This window comes from Mustela erminea, chromosome 14 (genome assembly GCF_009829155.1).
Source record: "Mustela erminea isolate mMusErm1 chromosome 14, mMusErm1.Pri, whole genome shotgun sequence".
NCBI lineage: Eukaryota > Metazoa > Chordata > Mammalia > Carnivora > Mustelidae > Mustela > Mustela erminea.
In genome coordinates this window covers 68,018,081-68,030,448 of record NC_045627.1, presented here as the reverse complement: position 1 = coordinate 68,030,448, position 12,368 = coordinate 68,018,081, and the positions used below count along the sequence as shown (strand labels likewise).

Sequence of the window (12,368 nt, the reverse complement as noted above, 5' to 3'; positions counted from 1 at the left end):
CTGTCCCTCCTGTCTTTGTATTATTCGCACACTGGATGAATTGGGAAATAACTTCTCCAAACCGAGGGAAACAATGCCAGCATCTCTTAGGTAGACAGGATGACAGAGCCAAAGACAGCCCCTTACAGCAGGCTACTAGGAGACTATCTCCAGATTAACTTTCCAACATAGGCCAGGATCCATGGAGAATGATGTGTGAACAGTTACTCATCCATCCAGTTCCCCTTACATACAAATACATATCCATACTGATCACAAAGATTTCACAAGGACGGTGTTCAGATATGTTATGGAGATTGTTTTGCTCATGTTATTTTTTTTTCCTCACCTAAAAGATCAGTGACCCTTACCAAAAAAGGCATGATTTATGCTAGAATGAATTGGTCACATCAAAGCCTCATGACACTCCAGTGATCATCACCACCTCCTCATTAAGCCCGCTGACTGCTTCAGGGTTGTGACACCCATCATCTGACATCTGTCTATCTCATTCTTGAGACTCTTCAATCTTTAACAGTGATCTCCCATGCAACGTCTTTCAGAGCCTTGGCTAAATCTCCACGATAGAGGACTTGGATTTATTTAGATCAATACAATATTCTGTAAGTCTTTTTTTTTTTTTTTTTTTGAAACAGAGAGTGTGAGGAGGATGGGAGCAGAGGGAATGCAGAGGGAGGAGAGAGAGAATCCCAAGCCAGCCTCCATGCCCAGTGCAAAAGCCAACACAGGGCTCTATCTCACGACCCGGAGATCATGACCTGAGCCAAAATCAAGAGCCAGAAGCTCAACTGACTGATGCACCCAGATGCCCCTTCTGTAAGTCTCTTCACACACCTTGTGGCTTTTCTCATGTATCTATATTCATCTATACATGTTCATTCCACAGAGTTCATTCAGTCCAGAGATCATTTTCCTTGACACAGAAGACAAAAGTGAAGTGGGAACTAAAGTGCTCTGCTTCCTCTCTGCAATGTATCATTCTAAAGGACCTTCCTTTAGGTCGCCTGGGTGGCTCAGTCGGTTAAGCATCTACCTTTGACTCAAGTCATGATCTCATGGTTCTCAGATGAAGCCCCACATCAGGCTCCCTGCTCAGAGGGGAGTCTACTTCTCCCTCTCTTTCTGCCCCTCTCCCCAGTACGGGCTCTTGCACATGTGTGTGCTCTCTCTCTAATAAATAATATCTTTAAAAAAACTAAATAAATAAACGAATAAATAAATAAAGGACCATCCCAAATATTTACAAAAATCTCATACTTGTCCTTGGGTCTCTCTCTTTTTTTTTTTTTTAAACATAAAAGAGTCTAAAGTTATTCTTTCCAAAGTGTTCTTTTAGTTCAATGCCACCTACTAGTTTATATCACACACACACCTTACCTTTGAACATATTTTCAAACAGACTGCTTAAAACTTATGTCTGATGCAGATTAAGACAAAATAGAATTGTATCTGATGCTGACTAAGGCAAAATAAATTTAATTTTTTTTTCATGTGTTGGATTTTCAAAGAATAACATTCAACTCCATTATTTTGCAAGGGACCTATAATTAGAAAGGCTCAAGAAACACCAATAAGATTACAGTTTAAAAAAAGGGGGGGGGGAATCTTCCCATGTGGAAATATAAGGGGAAAAAATGGAAAACATCAAAATGTGAAAAGTAAGCAAAATAATTGACTAAATCCTATAAAAAGTAAAAGCTAGGAGAATATACTGGTGAAGAATGCTGGCTTGTGTTTTGCAAAGCTGAAACTTTGCATTTGAAATTATTCAAATGCTTTCTTTTAGCTCACACTAGGTATAGTTGAGATGGCTAACTATTCTGAGACCTCACGCTCCTCATCTCAGAGACATGCATAACCCTAGTGCCTGCCACTTCGGGGGCTGAGAGAATTCTATGAGAAAAGAGAAATAACGAATTTGTACAGTTACTGACATACAACAAGCACTCATTAAACTCTATGCTAATTTTTGTGTTCTCATTTGAAATCTACCCTTAATGCTAAACACTTGGGCCAAAAGTGTCCCCATTTGTAAGGTGCACAAAATATGGGGTAGATATAAATAGCTTAGGAAAAAAGGAACCAGGAAAACAACTGGTCATAATCATGTCCAAATTGACAAAACCTTCTCAGCCTGGCTCTGGCCTCATGCTGTAACCTCCTGAAGAACAAGGTTCCCAACGCAGGTTTCTTTGTTACCTCCAGGCGCACACATGTGTGCACGCCTGCTCACACAAACACCGGGCCCTGCAGAGTGAGATACACAGTAGGTGCTCAGTAACCATGCCTGATGGGGCAGTGATCTCCCAGACTGGGAAAATAAGAAGGAAATTAACAATGCTTCAAGCTACACAGAAATTAACTGCAAATACACGGTCTACCCTCTCCTGGGAACTGCCCAGCCCACATGAAGTAGTGGCCTCCACACACTCCTGTTTTTGCTTCATGACCCTTGGCCCCGATGGCCACAGCAGATATTTTAATGGTGGACACCTGGCCAGACCTTGAAAAACTGGATTCTTTCTTCTAGAGATCTGTTTAGATCTGTTTAGAATCTAGATGTCCATCAACAGATGAATGGATAAAAAAGATGTGATACATATATACATACACATACATACACATACACACATACACACACATACACACACACACACACACACACACACACACACACACACACACAAAATGGAATACTATGCAGCCATCAAAAAACGAAATCTTGCCATTTGCAACAACATGGATGGAACAACTAGAGGGCATTATACAAAGCAAAATAAGTCATTCAGAGAAAGACAATTATCATACGATCTCACTGATAAGAGGAATTTGAGAAACAAGACAGAGGATCATAGGGGAAGGGAGGGACAAATGAAACAAGATGAAACTAGAGAAGGGGACAAACCATAAGAGGCTCTCAATCTCAGAAAACAAACTGAGGGTTGCTGGAGGGGAAGGGGTGGGGAGGATAGGGTAGCTGGGTGATGGGCACTGGGGAGGCTATGTGCTATGGTGAGAAAATAAATTTAAAATTTTTTAAAATACAAAAATAATAAAAAAATAAATATTACAAAAACAATCTAGTTACACTATTGGTAGACGTCCATAAGAAAGGTCTACAAACTCTTGCCCCTGAGGCTGTGGAATTTCCTGGGCCCCACCGTTTTCTGAGGCCTGGTTGTTCCTTGAAACACCTACAGTACTACAGTATCTTTCCAACAACTTTCCTTTTCTTTTTTTTTTTTTTAAAGATTTTATCTATTTATTTGACAGAGATCACAAGTAGACAGGCAGGCAGAGAGAGGAAGGGAAGCAGGCTCCCTGCTGAGCAGAGAGCCCGATTTGGGACTCCATCCCACGACCCCGGGATCATGACCTGAGCTGAAGGCAGAGGCTTTAACCCACTGAGCCACCCAGGTGCCCCCAACTTTCCTTTTCTTAAGTGAATTCCAGCTGGTTTCTGTTGCCTTTAATGCCAAAGGGGGAGAGAGAGGGATAGGGAGCAGGAAGGTAGGCAGCATTAAGTGTCCAACTCTTGGTTTCTGGTTTCAGCTCAGGTCATGAACTCAGGGTCTTGAGATCGAGCCCCACATTGGGCTCTGCGCTCTGTAGGAGTATGCTCAAGACTTTCTCTCCCTCAGCCCTTCCCTGCTGTGCTTTCATGCTCTTTCTCTAACTCTCTCAAATAAATAAATCCTAAAAAACAATAAGAACAAAAACCTAAACAAATATACTGAGAAAAATGAGAAAAGAGACCACTGGTTTCAACATCCCGGCCCTCCCCATGGCCACACTTGCTCTGACTGATACAAACAACCAAAACAGTATCTCATCATTTACTATGTGTAAAATCAGCCACAATGGGATATGGTAAAGTTACTTAGAAAAAAAACCATGGAATCGGGTCATCAAAAGTATCATCAAATTCCACGAGATTACAGACTTTGGAACCAGACCACAGGATAAGAAAAGCCAGCATTTGCCAAAAGAGAGATTTGTCTGAGAAGAGGAATCATGATGTCATTGCAAAGTGAAGAGCCAATGTTGGCTTGCTATGCTCTAGCTACTGTTCTACGGGCTTTTTCACACATTAGCTCATTTCATCTTCACAATAACCATGTGATATGGAGCTATGATCAGTCCCATTTAAAGAGGAGGAAACTCAGGGACTAAGAGATGAGCTATTTTCCCAAGGTCTCATGGCCCCAAGGCAACAGATTCAGGCTTCAAACCCACAGCTCTTATCAATGTACAGTAAGTTGTGTTCCTCCAGCTGCTGGCATATTCAGTGTAGAAGTGGAAAGGAAAAGAGAGGAAACTGTCTGGGGGAATTGTTTTGCAATTACCAGTGCACTTATTCATTCTTACTGAAGCCTCCGGTCAGGCACTGTGCTAGGCACTGAGAACAGTCCCAGCAGTACCCTTCTTGTAGACCATGAGTCCCCAGGCTTACAGGATGCATAGAGAGTAGCATGGTTGTTTATTTTGTCATCTTCAAGGCTCAACCCACACACCACATATGGGAAGTATTTCTTGCCTCCCTACACTCTACATCTTGGGTTAGCACTCCTCACTGATGCTCCAGGAACCGCATGTACCTATCACAGACTTGTTACAGCACTTTGGAAGTATCTGTGTGTCAATTTACTCTCCTATAATATAAGCTATTTGTGTGTGTGACCATGCTGCTCATCTGTCTCCCTAGGGCTGGGAAGAATTCCCAGCATATGTAGGTGCTCAACAAATGTTTGTTAAACAGATTCCTCCATATGACCTATTTCTTCTTCAAAAGCCCATCCTTTGAAAATAAGAGTCACAGTAGGACAAACACTTTGAGCAGCTGGTCCATTGACAGAGTTGGGTTTGTCCTGAACCATCCATTCTCTTTTCCTCTGAACCAACCATTCTCTTTCCTCCTGTCTTCTTTATAACCAGTTCTAGCCAACCGGAAGGTGGTCCACCAGACGAGGGGTACAGACAGAGGAAACCTGCCACTTGGGAGGAAGTATGCCACTCTCAGTGAAGCAAGCATGGATTTGAACTCATGCAGACCTGACGGCAAATCCCTGCTTTTCCACCCAGCAGTCACGTAACCTGGAGCAAGTCAACTTCTCGGAGCCTGAGTCTTCTGATTTTAATATCTGCCTCAGAGTCTTTCTGAGGGTAAGATGGGAAATCACACAAAAGTGCAGGAACATCACAGATGTCAACGGATATGAACAGCCCACCCCACCAATAGAGCATACATCTTTTAGAAGTATACACTGATCCTTTTTAATGTTTTATAGGCTACTTTTCTATCTCCTCCAATTGCGTCTTTCTGTGTTGGTAGGTTTTTTAATATAGGTAAGACAACAGGGAGCAGCTGTGAGATACAAATGATTCAAAAGGAAAACCACAGCATTAATTGAGGATGATAGCCTCATTAACTCAGTTTGCTGTAAAATCTTGCATGGGGAGCCCCCCTGATAACCTCCTATCTTGCAAAAACCCAAGGCTTGCAGCCATGTTCACCGTGAAAATGAAACATCACTTCTCAAACCTCAACTAATTTTATGTTTAACTTTTTTAAACAAACCGTAACAAATACTAAGTGTAGCTAATCATTCCCTGATTCCTTTGGTATTCATTGTAATAGCATTAATTACGATAAACACATTTGGAATTAATGTGCATGTCATATGCATATATCAATTCCATTCTAATTTGCCATTGATTAACACCCGTGAAGTGAACAATGAGTCTCCAGTTTTAATACGCCACTCACGTCTTGGGCAGCACAGCCTTAAAATGGGTCCCAGGCATGCGACACCAAACCCGCAGCCTGCAGAGAGGCAAAAGGCAAGAGAGAAATTGCAGGGAGAAAATTCTACTTGTCCTTCACTTCATGGTGTTCGTGATGCATTCTGGGGCTGCAGGGGGAGTCCAGACTCTGCAAATCCAGCATTAGGAAACATTCATGAGGAAGAAAAATCAGGTCTGGAAGCCAAAGCCTGGGCTCTGGAATGAGACAGACCTGGTCCCAAAGGCTGGCTCAGCTCCTCACTAGCCATATTGTTTTAGTTCCAGTTCTCGAAACTTCAGTTCCTCTGTCTGGAACAGCAGAGATAATAATGTGTTCCTCACAGGACTTGTGAGAGGATTACAGAAGAAAAAGCAAATGCTGCACTATTCTTGGCACATATTTTATGTTTTAATAAAAAAAAAATCACACTACCATAATTAGTAATCATCATTACTGCGATAGAAAAATTACTATTACAAGCTAGGACTCTCATCCAACAGGAAGCACTGCATGAATATCACCCAAGCAGGCCCAGAGTGTCAAGGGGTCCCAGGGGGAGGAGAGGAGGGAAGGCAAAGATATTTTGATGGTCTATTCATTTTCAATGTTTTGTTTTGTTTTGTTGAAGAAACGGCTTCAGAAGATGGCATCTGAAGGGCAGAGTGATGACGAGGCCAGGGAGAGCTCCGCGGTGAAAGCCAGACACTGTGCACAGGCCCAGCAAGCTTGTAAGGGTCAGTTTCTCCACTTGCAATACGAAGATGAGAGGGTCCATGTCATGGCACTGTGAGGGACAGCTGAGGTGATGAACTGGGTGAAGTTGAAAGCATTGCTACGGGAGCTTACAGCGGTTATTATTTGCATAATCAGCAGCAGCAGCGTCATTATTAATGATCGAAGGTTTGGGGAAGCTCACTGAGAAATCCTTTTCTGGAAGCTCTAGCCTTTCCACATATGCCTAAATCACGGGTACTTTTCATTTTCCCATTCGGGAACCTCTTTCAAGCTTTCACGTACACATCTGTACAGACCAGGCAGATGGCCTGTGTTTTCCAGCCCTGGGCCTTTAGCTCACAGAATCACACTCATGCACACGGAGGGGCTTAGGAGGGCACGCGGATAGCTCAGAAGAAATTCATCTGCTCTGCAGGAGGAAAAACTCGGGTCACAGGCTGTCCTGGGAGCCCACTCTCCCAACACACACTTAGAGAGTAAATTTCTATAATCAGGCACCGTTCTGGGGCACCCAGCTCGTAACACACCTCAACCCCATGAGGATCCATCCAGTCAAGAACCTCTAGCACAGGGTGAGTGCCTGTCACAGCCTCCCTCCAACCTTGCCTTCTAACTACACCATTCCAGCATTAAACTTAAGCTTAATAGAGCCTCCCAGGAGCTTCCGTCAAGCCCAACACTGGACTATGAGACCCCTTAGTGGGGAAACCATTTGAACAAAGATTTTTACATCCTCAACATGTTACATTAACATATGGTGGATGCTTAGTTATTAAAAAAAAAAAAAAAGTAAAAAGTAAAAATCAAGTCTGGATACATAACAAGATGAATATGGCCACTAGGACCCCGGAGGGCAAGTACACTACTATGATGGCTGGACAGTGAATACTGGTACTGCCTTCTAGTAATTAAACAAAGGAAAGGCTTTTACTTATTTTTTGAAACCAGGACTGTCAAGAGGAGAAGCTAATATTATTGTGTGGATGGAAAGGTAAACTTTGTCCTGACTTAATGAGGCCAAGCAGTTGGCAAGATCCTGGAAGAAAGTTAAGCCTCAAATCAAAAAACTGCACCCTTTTTATGTGATTTTTCCATACAAACCATTTGCCCACACAGAAACAATGAACTAAAAAACAGTAGGTATCCTTCCTTTATAAACGCTCTGTGTGATGCACATTAATCATCTGCTCTTCCAGGGAGCAATGCACCTGTGTGACCCTGACACAGGCATCCACACCTGACAAGGAAACGGGGGTCCATACCGCTATGAAAGCTACCTGGGAGACAGACCCTAAGCAGGTGACAAGAGAAGTAGCTGCAGGAAACTAGGTCAAGGCTATGAGAACATAAACAAGGGGCCCCTTCATCTGGGAGATCAGCTAAGACTTCCAAGGAAAGGTGGCATCGAGGCAGAAGGAAGAGGTAAGGCAAAGCAGAGAGTTGGTATTCAACATATCTTGATCACTATCTGATCTAGGAAATTACCTCATCTTAGGAACCCTTCATTGTACCAAGGGACACCAACTTATGAATCAAGTATTTGATTCAATGATACATGAGTAAGGAAAGAAGGCCTCGCAGATTTCAGGACTATAGGGTACAGGCAGACGTTTTTTAAGGAATTTGCTATAATTAGTGTTAATTATTTAGTTTCATGTCATGAAAATACTACTCAGTGTTTCTTTGTTAGGATATACTGCAAAATTTTAAATATGAAATATTTTATATTTTTTAATCATGCTCAAAAAAATTCTCTACATAAATTAAAGGAAATACCAGGGCACCTGGGTGGCTCAGTGGGTTAAAGTCTCTGCCTTCGGCTCAGGTCATGATCTCAGGGTCCTGGGATCGAGCCCCACGTCAGGCTCTCTGCTGAGCAGGGAGCCTGCTTCCCCCCTCCTCTCTCTCTGCCTGCTTCTCTGCCTACTTGTGATCTCTGTCAAATAAATAAATAAAATCTTTAAAAAAAAAAAACTTAAAGGAAATACTTTCCATCTTGTCAAAAGCAATACTAACTACCATTTTGTGGTCCAAGGTCTTCCTCTTGACCACATACACACTGCATCTCCTTACATACTTCCTACACAAAGGAGGTACCAAGTGGAACGCTGCTGGATAGTTGAACAAACACAAAACCTGCAAATTACCATCCAGGAATCCTGGAGTCCTACAGAGGTGCCTGAACGCCATGTTTTATTCTGACTGGCTTTTAGCGGAAATACAATCCAACAAGAGAAATAGGTGTGGCAGGCTGGAGGAGGAAGGGGTGATCTCACCTGTCGCAATAAACGGGCAGCAGTGATTCTGGATCTCTCTAGATACTCTGGGAGCCCTCGGCATTGAAGCCTGAGGAGAGGACCTCATTGAGGAGCACCTAGGACTGAGTCCGGAAAGCACTGACGACCCCTGTTCTGGGGACAACTCTGAGAGCCCTTCTCTATGAAGTACTGACACTGTGTAGGTCTCAGGTGAATTGCCTTTTTCAGTAATGGACACTGATAAAAGACTTCACATGGGCCCCAGAGGGATTTCAGTCCTCCTAGAAGAAGAAGAATTCAGGCAAACCTGGCCAGGGGGCAATGTGGTCATCCTCATCAGAGTGGAGCCAATAACAAGCCCAGGCCTGAGAACTGACCCTGGAATGGCGAACTTCCATGGGACTGTGGCGGCCAAACTCAAAAGAGACTGCCTCCATTTGCCTGAACTACTCTAAAGACCCCTGCTGGTTGTTCTGCAAACACAGCCTCTGCCTCACCTGTCTCGGGCATTCGGGGAGAGAGCCAAGACGGTCTTCTCCGTTGTGACCCGTGCTCTGACATCTCTCAGACACAGAAGATCCAGGTCAACATGGCCGCGCGGCAGCCGGTAATGGCGATTTTGCCTGTACTGAGCATGCGCGGCTGGATGCTCACCTTCTCCAGAAACAAAAGCCGGTCTCCAGGGCGCTTGCGTGGCTCAGTGGGGTTAAGCCTCTGCCTTAGGCTCAGATCATGCTCTCAGGGTCGCCGGATCAAGTCCCCCATCGGAGGTCTCTGCTCCGCAGGGAGCCTGTTTCCCTGTCTCTCTCTGCCTGCCTCTCTGCCTACTTGTAAACTCAATCTGCCAAATAAATAAATCTTGCAGGGCATCTGTGCGTTGTCGGAGAACTCCCTCTGTATCTTCAGACCTGGGTGCTGGGTTGTGAGTCTACCGGGAAGACTTGAAGTTGCTGTCAGTTCCAAACTGTACACTGTTGTTCATGTGAATCAAAATTCACACAAAGTGAGCATTTTCCTGGACTATGACCTAAAAGCCATTTCATTTTTCAATGTCTCTGATAGTTTCTTTCCATTTACGTGCACTCACAAATGTGTCTGCCTGAGTCTTTACATCCACTCTTCTGCTTTGGGGTCCCGAGAGAGAGAGGAAGAGAGAGGTAAAACCCATGAAAATCTGTCACTGGGAAACAAATATTGCAATTCGGCCAGAGGCCCCTCAAGAAGGAATGTTACCTCTGTCCAGAAAGAAAGAGCAAGCAGGAGAATACTCCCAGTTCAAATATTTCCTAATTCTTCTGATATTACCAGGTGTTTGTAAGAGGCTACATCTGTGAATTGCTGCTTCAAAATGCATCAAGGACCTGTTTCAGGCAAGTGTCTGGGTTGGATCAGTGTAAAATGTCATGATAAGTGGGTGAGTTGTGAACAAAGAAAAAGTCATCACATTAAAAGTCTGAACACCACGCAAGAAAGATGACAAATAATTGAATCAAGTTTTCAATTGAAAAAGCCAAAGGAGGACTCAGACCCAGAAACATTTTGAAAAGAAAAGAAGAGATTCACTTGCAAAGGGTGCAAGGGAGACAGACCTCAGAAGGGCTCATTCTCCACAGAACATATAATAATTTGAATAATATGCACAATTATCAAAGCCATTAAAAATGAATATAATGCCACAGTGTTTGGTATGGGTCTCAGCCTGTCACTTAAGAATGCTGTGGACTGACCCTTCTCATTCTTATGACTGCCAGATGTCCTTCAGCAACAACCATCAGGAAACTTGGAAAAAATAAAAATTTTTTACTTACAAGACCTGGAATTACACAACACATCAGGGGCCCTGGAGTGAGATCGCAAACAGAGAGAGAGAAAGCACACAGGCCAGGCGTGCTGCTTTCACTGGGGTTTCAAGGTGGGGACCTAGGGTGTTGAGGGCTCCCCCTTTTTGGTGAATTTAAAACATTAAGAGCAGGAAGAAAAAAGCAAGTGGTCCACATGGTCAGTTACAGAAATCAACCACTCTCTCTAAAACAAAGAAGCCTCAGTGGGTAGAGGTGACCTGTTACCGCCAATGTGTTTATTCAGACATCTGTCTTTGAAGCAGATGCCTCTTCTAAGTGAATGCCCAGTGATCAAAACTTCAGTGAGGCACTCATATTACAAAAAACAAAAAACAAAAAACAAAAAACTGTCAGGGCTCACACTACACATAGCTCTTTGCAGATGCCGACAACAATATCCAAAACCATGACTGTTAATTTCATCTACGTCAATTTAAAATGCATATATATTTTTTTTTAACAAGAGGGAGGGTGGAGGGGCAGAGGGAGGCAGGGAGAGAGAGACTCTTAAGCAGGCTCCAAGCCCAGTGTAGAGGCCAACACAAGGTGTGTTCTCACAACCCTGAAATCAGGACCTGAGCCAAAATTAAAAGTGAGATTCTTAACCCACTGAGCCACCCAGGTGCCCCCAAAATAGATTTCTAAATTGACAGAATAACATAGTGTCACTGTGCGCTCTGAAACACAGCCCTCCCATGCAACAAAACACACATGTACATGTGTATGACATACCAGGACTGGGTGCATGCATGTTCCCCAGAGGGTACCTTCCATTCGAGTATTTATTTCTCTTAGAAAGATAACAGAATTGTGACAAGAAACCATCCCTCGCCCATGAACAAAACTTCACTTTGTGTTAAACGAGCTCACACCCCTTCCATGGCCTCATTCCTTTTCAACCATCCTTGTTTGAAGTCAGACTCCAACCACTAGGCTTCTGCACTACATCGAATCAATTCACATCAGGCCAAGGACAAATGATGGGCCATGTTCAGTGATGACACCTGAGGCCCAGGAACTCAAGTGTTCAAAAATTAGAATGACAATTTTAGTCCCAATGCAAGAGGACAATTAAGAAGGCTAGATGGTCTGTTTCCTAAGTGGGTTCCTGGGCAGCCCAAGTATGACAGCTATTTAACACCAGCCCAAAGGGGACTATAAAATGAAAGGGACAGGGAGTTCCACCAAGCTTCATTCTGGTTTCAAAAGGAAGAAAAAGAAAAAGAAAAAGAGATGAAAAGAGATGCAGATGGCTGTCTTCACCTTGAGCAACTACCCTATTGTGTTTGGAGGGTTGCATTTTTTTTTTCCTGGGGGAGGTGGTGGTCAGATGCCAGGTGAGGAAAGGTCACATTTTGAAAGAAAAGAAAACTGGTTATTAGAGAGCAATGAGAACTAGTTCCAAGAAAGCTGAGGCCTGGCTGGAGCCCGTGGCATGTGTAATAACCGTATCCCAAACAGAAATCCTTATCAGAATGCTCATCCCCAAAGCCGGCTTCCAGGGCTGCCTTTTCATCTCTGAAGCCTCCAACGGGCCAGCGGCTCAGCAGCAGCTTTCATTAATTTCTGCTATCACCGCTGATCTTGAAGCTTTAGCCAGGAAGGGAGCCAAGGGCTTTGTCTTTTTCATACGTAATTTACAATTACAAGGGCCAGTTTCCTTGAACCCTACCATGGGGCAGAGGGGATAGGGAGCAAGCTTCTTTCTCTCCCAAAGAAACAAAGGGATTGGTAGAAAACCAGACGGTG

At 43.6% G+C, this 12,368-nt stretch overlaps 1 protein-coding gene across 3 annotated transcripts in view; it reads right to left on the bottom strand.

Moving 5' to 3' along the window:
* The window catches only part of SORCS3 (sortilin related VPS10 domain containing receptor 3), a 593,475-nt gene that overhangs the window by 502,425 nt on the left and 78,682 nt on the right, over window positions 1-12,368 (bottom strand). The window contains exon 1 of one of the 3 annotated variants that reach the window (XM_032313390.1): window positions 9,276-9,408. The exons of 1 other annotated variant lie outside the window; for it this stretch is intronic. In XM_032313390.1, coding sequence (XP_032169281.1) covers window positions 9,276-9,339 — 64 coding nt within the window. In that variant the 5' untranslated portion in view covers window positions 9,340-9,408. Of the gene's footprint in view, window positions 1-9,275; window positions 9,409-12,368 lie in introns of those variants that run through there. One more of the 3 variants, XM_032313391.1, reaches the window with a different exon arrangement.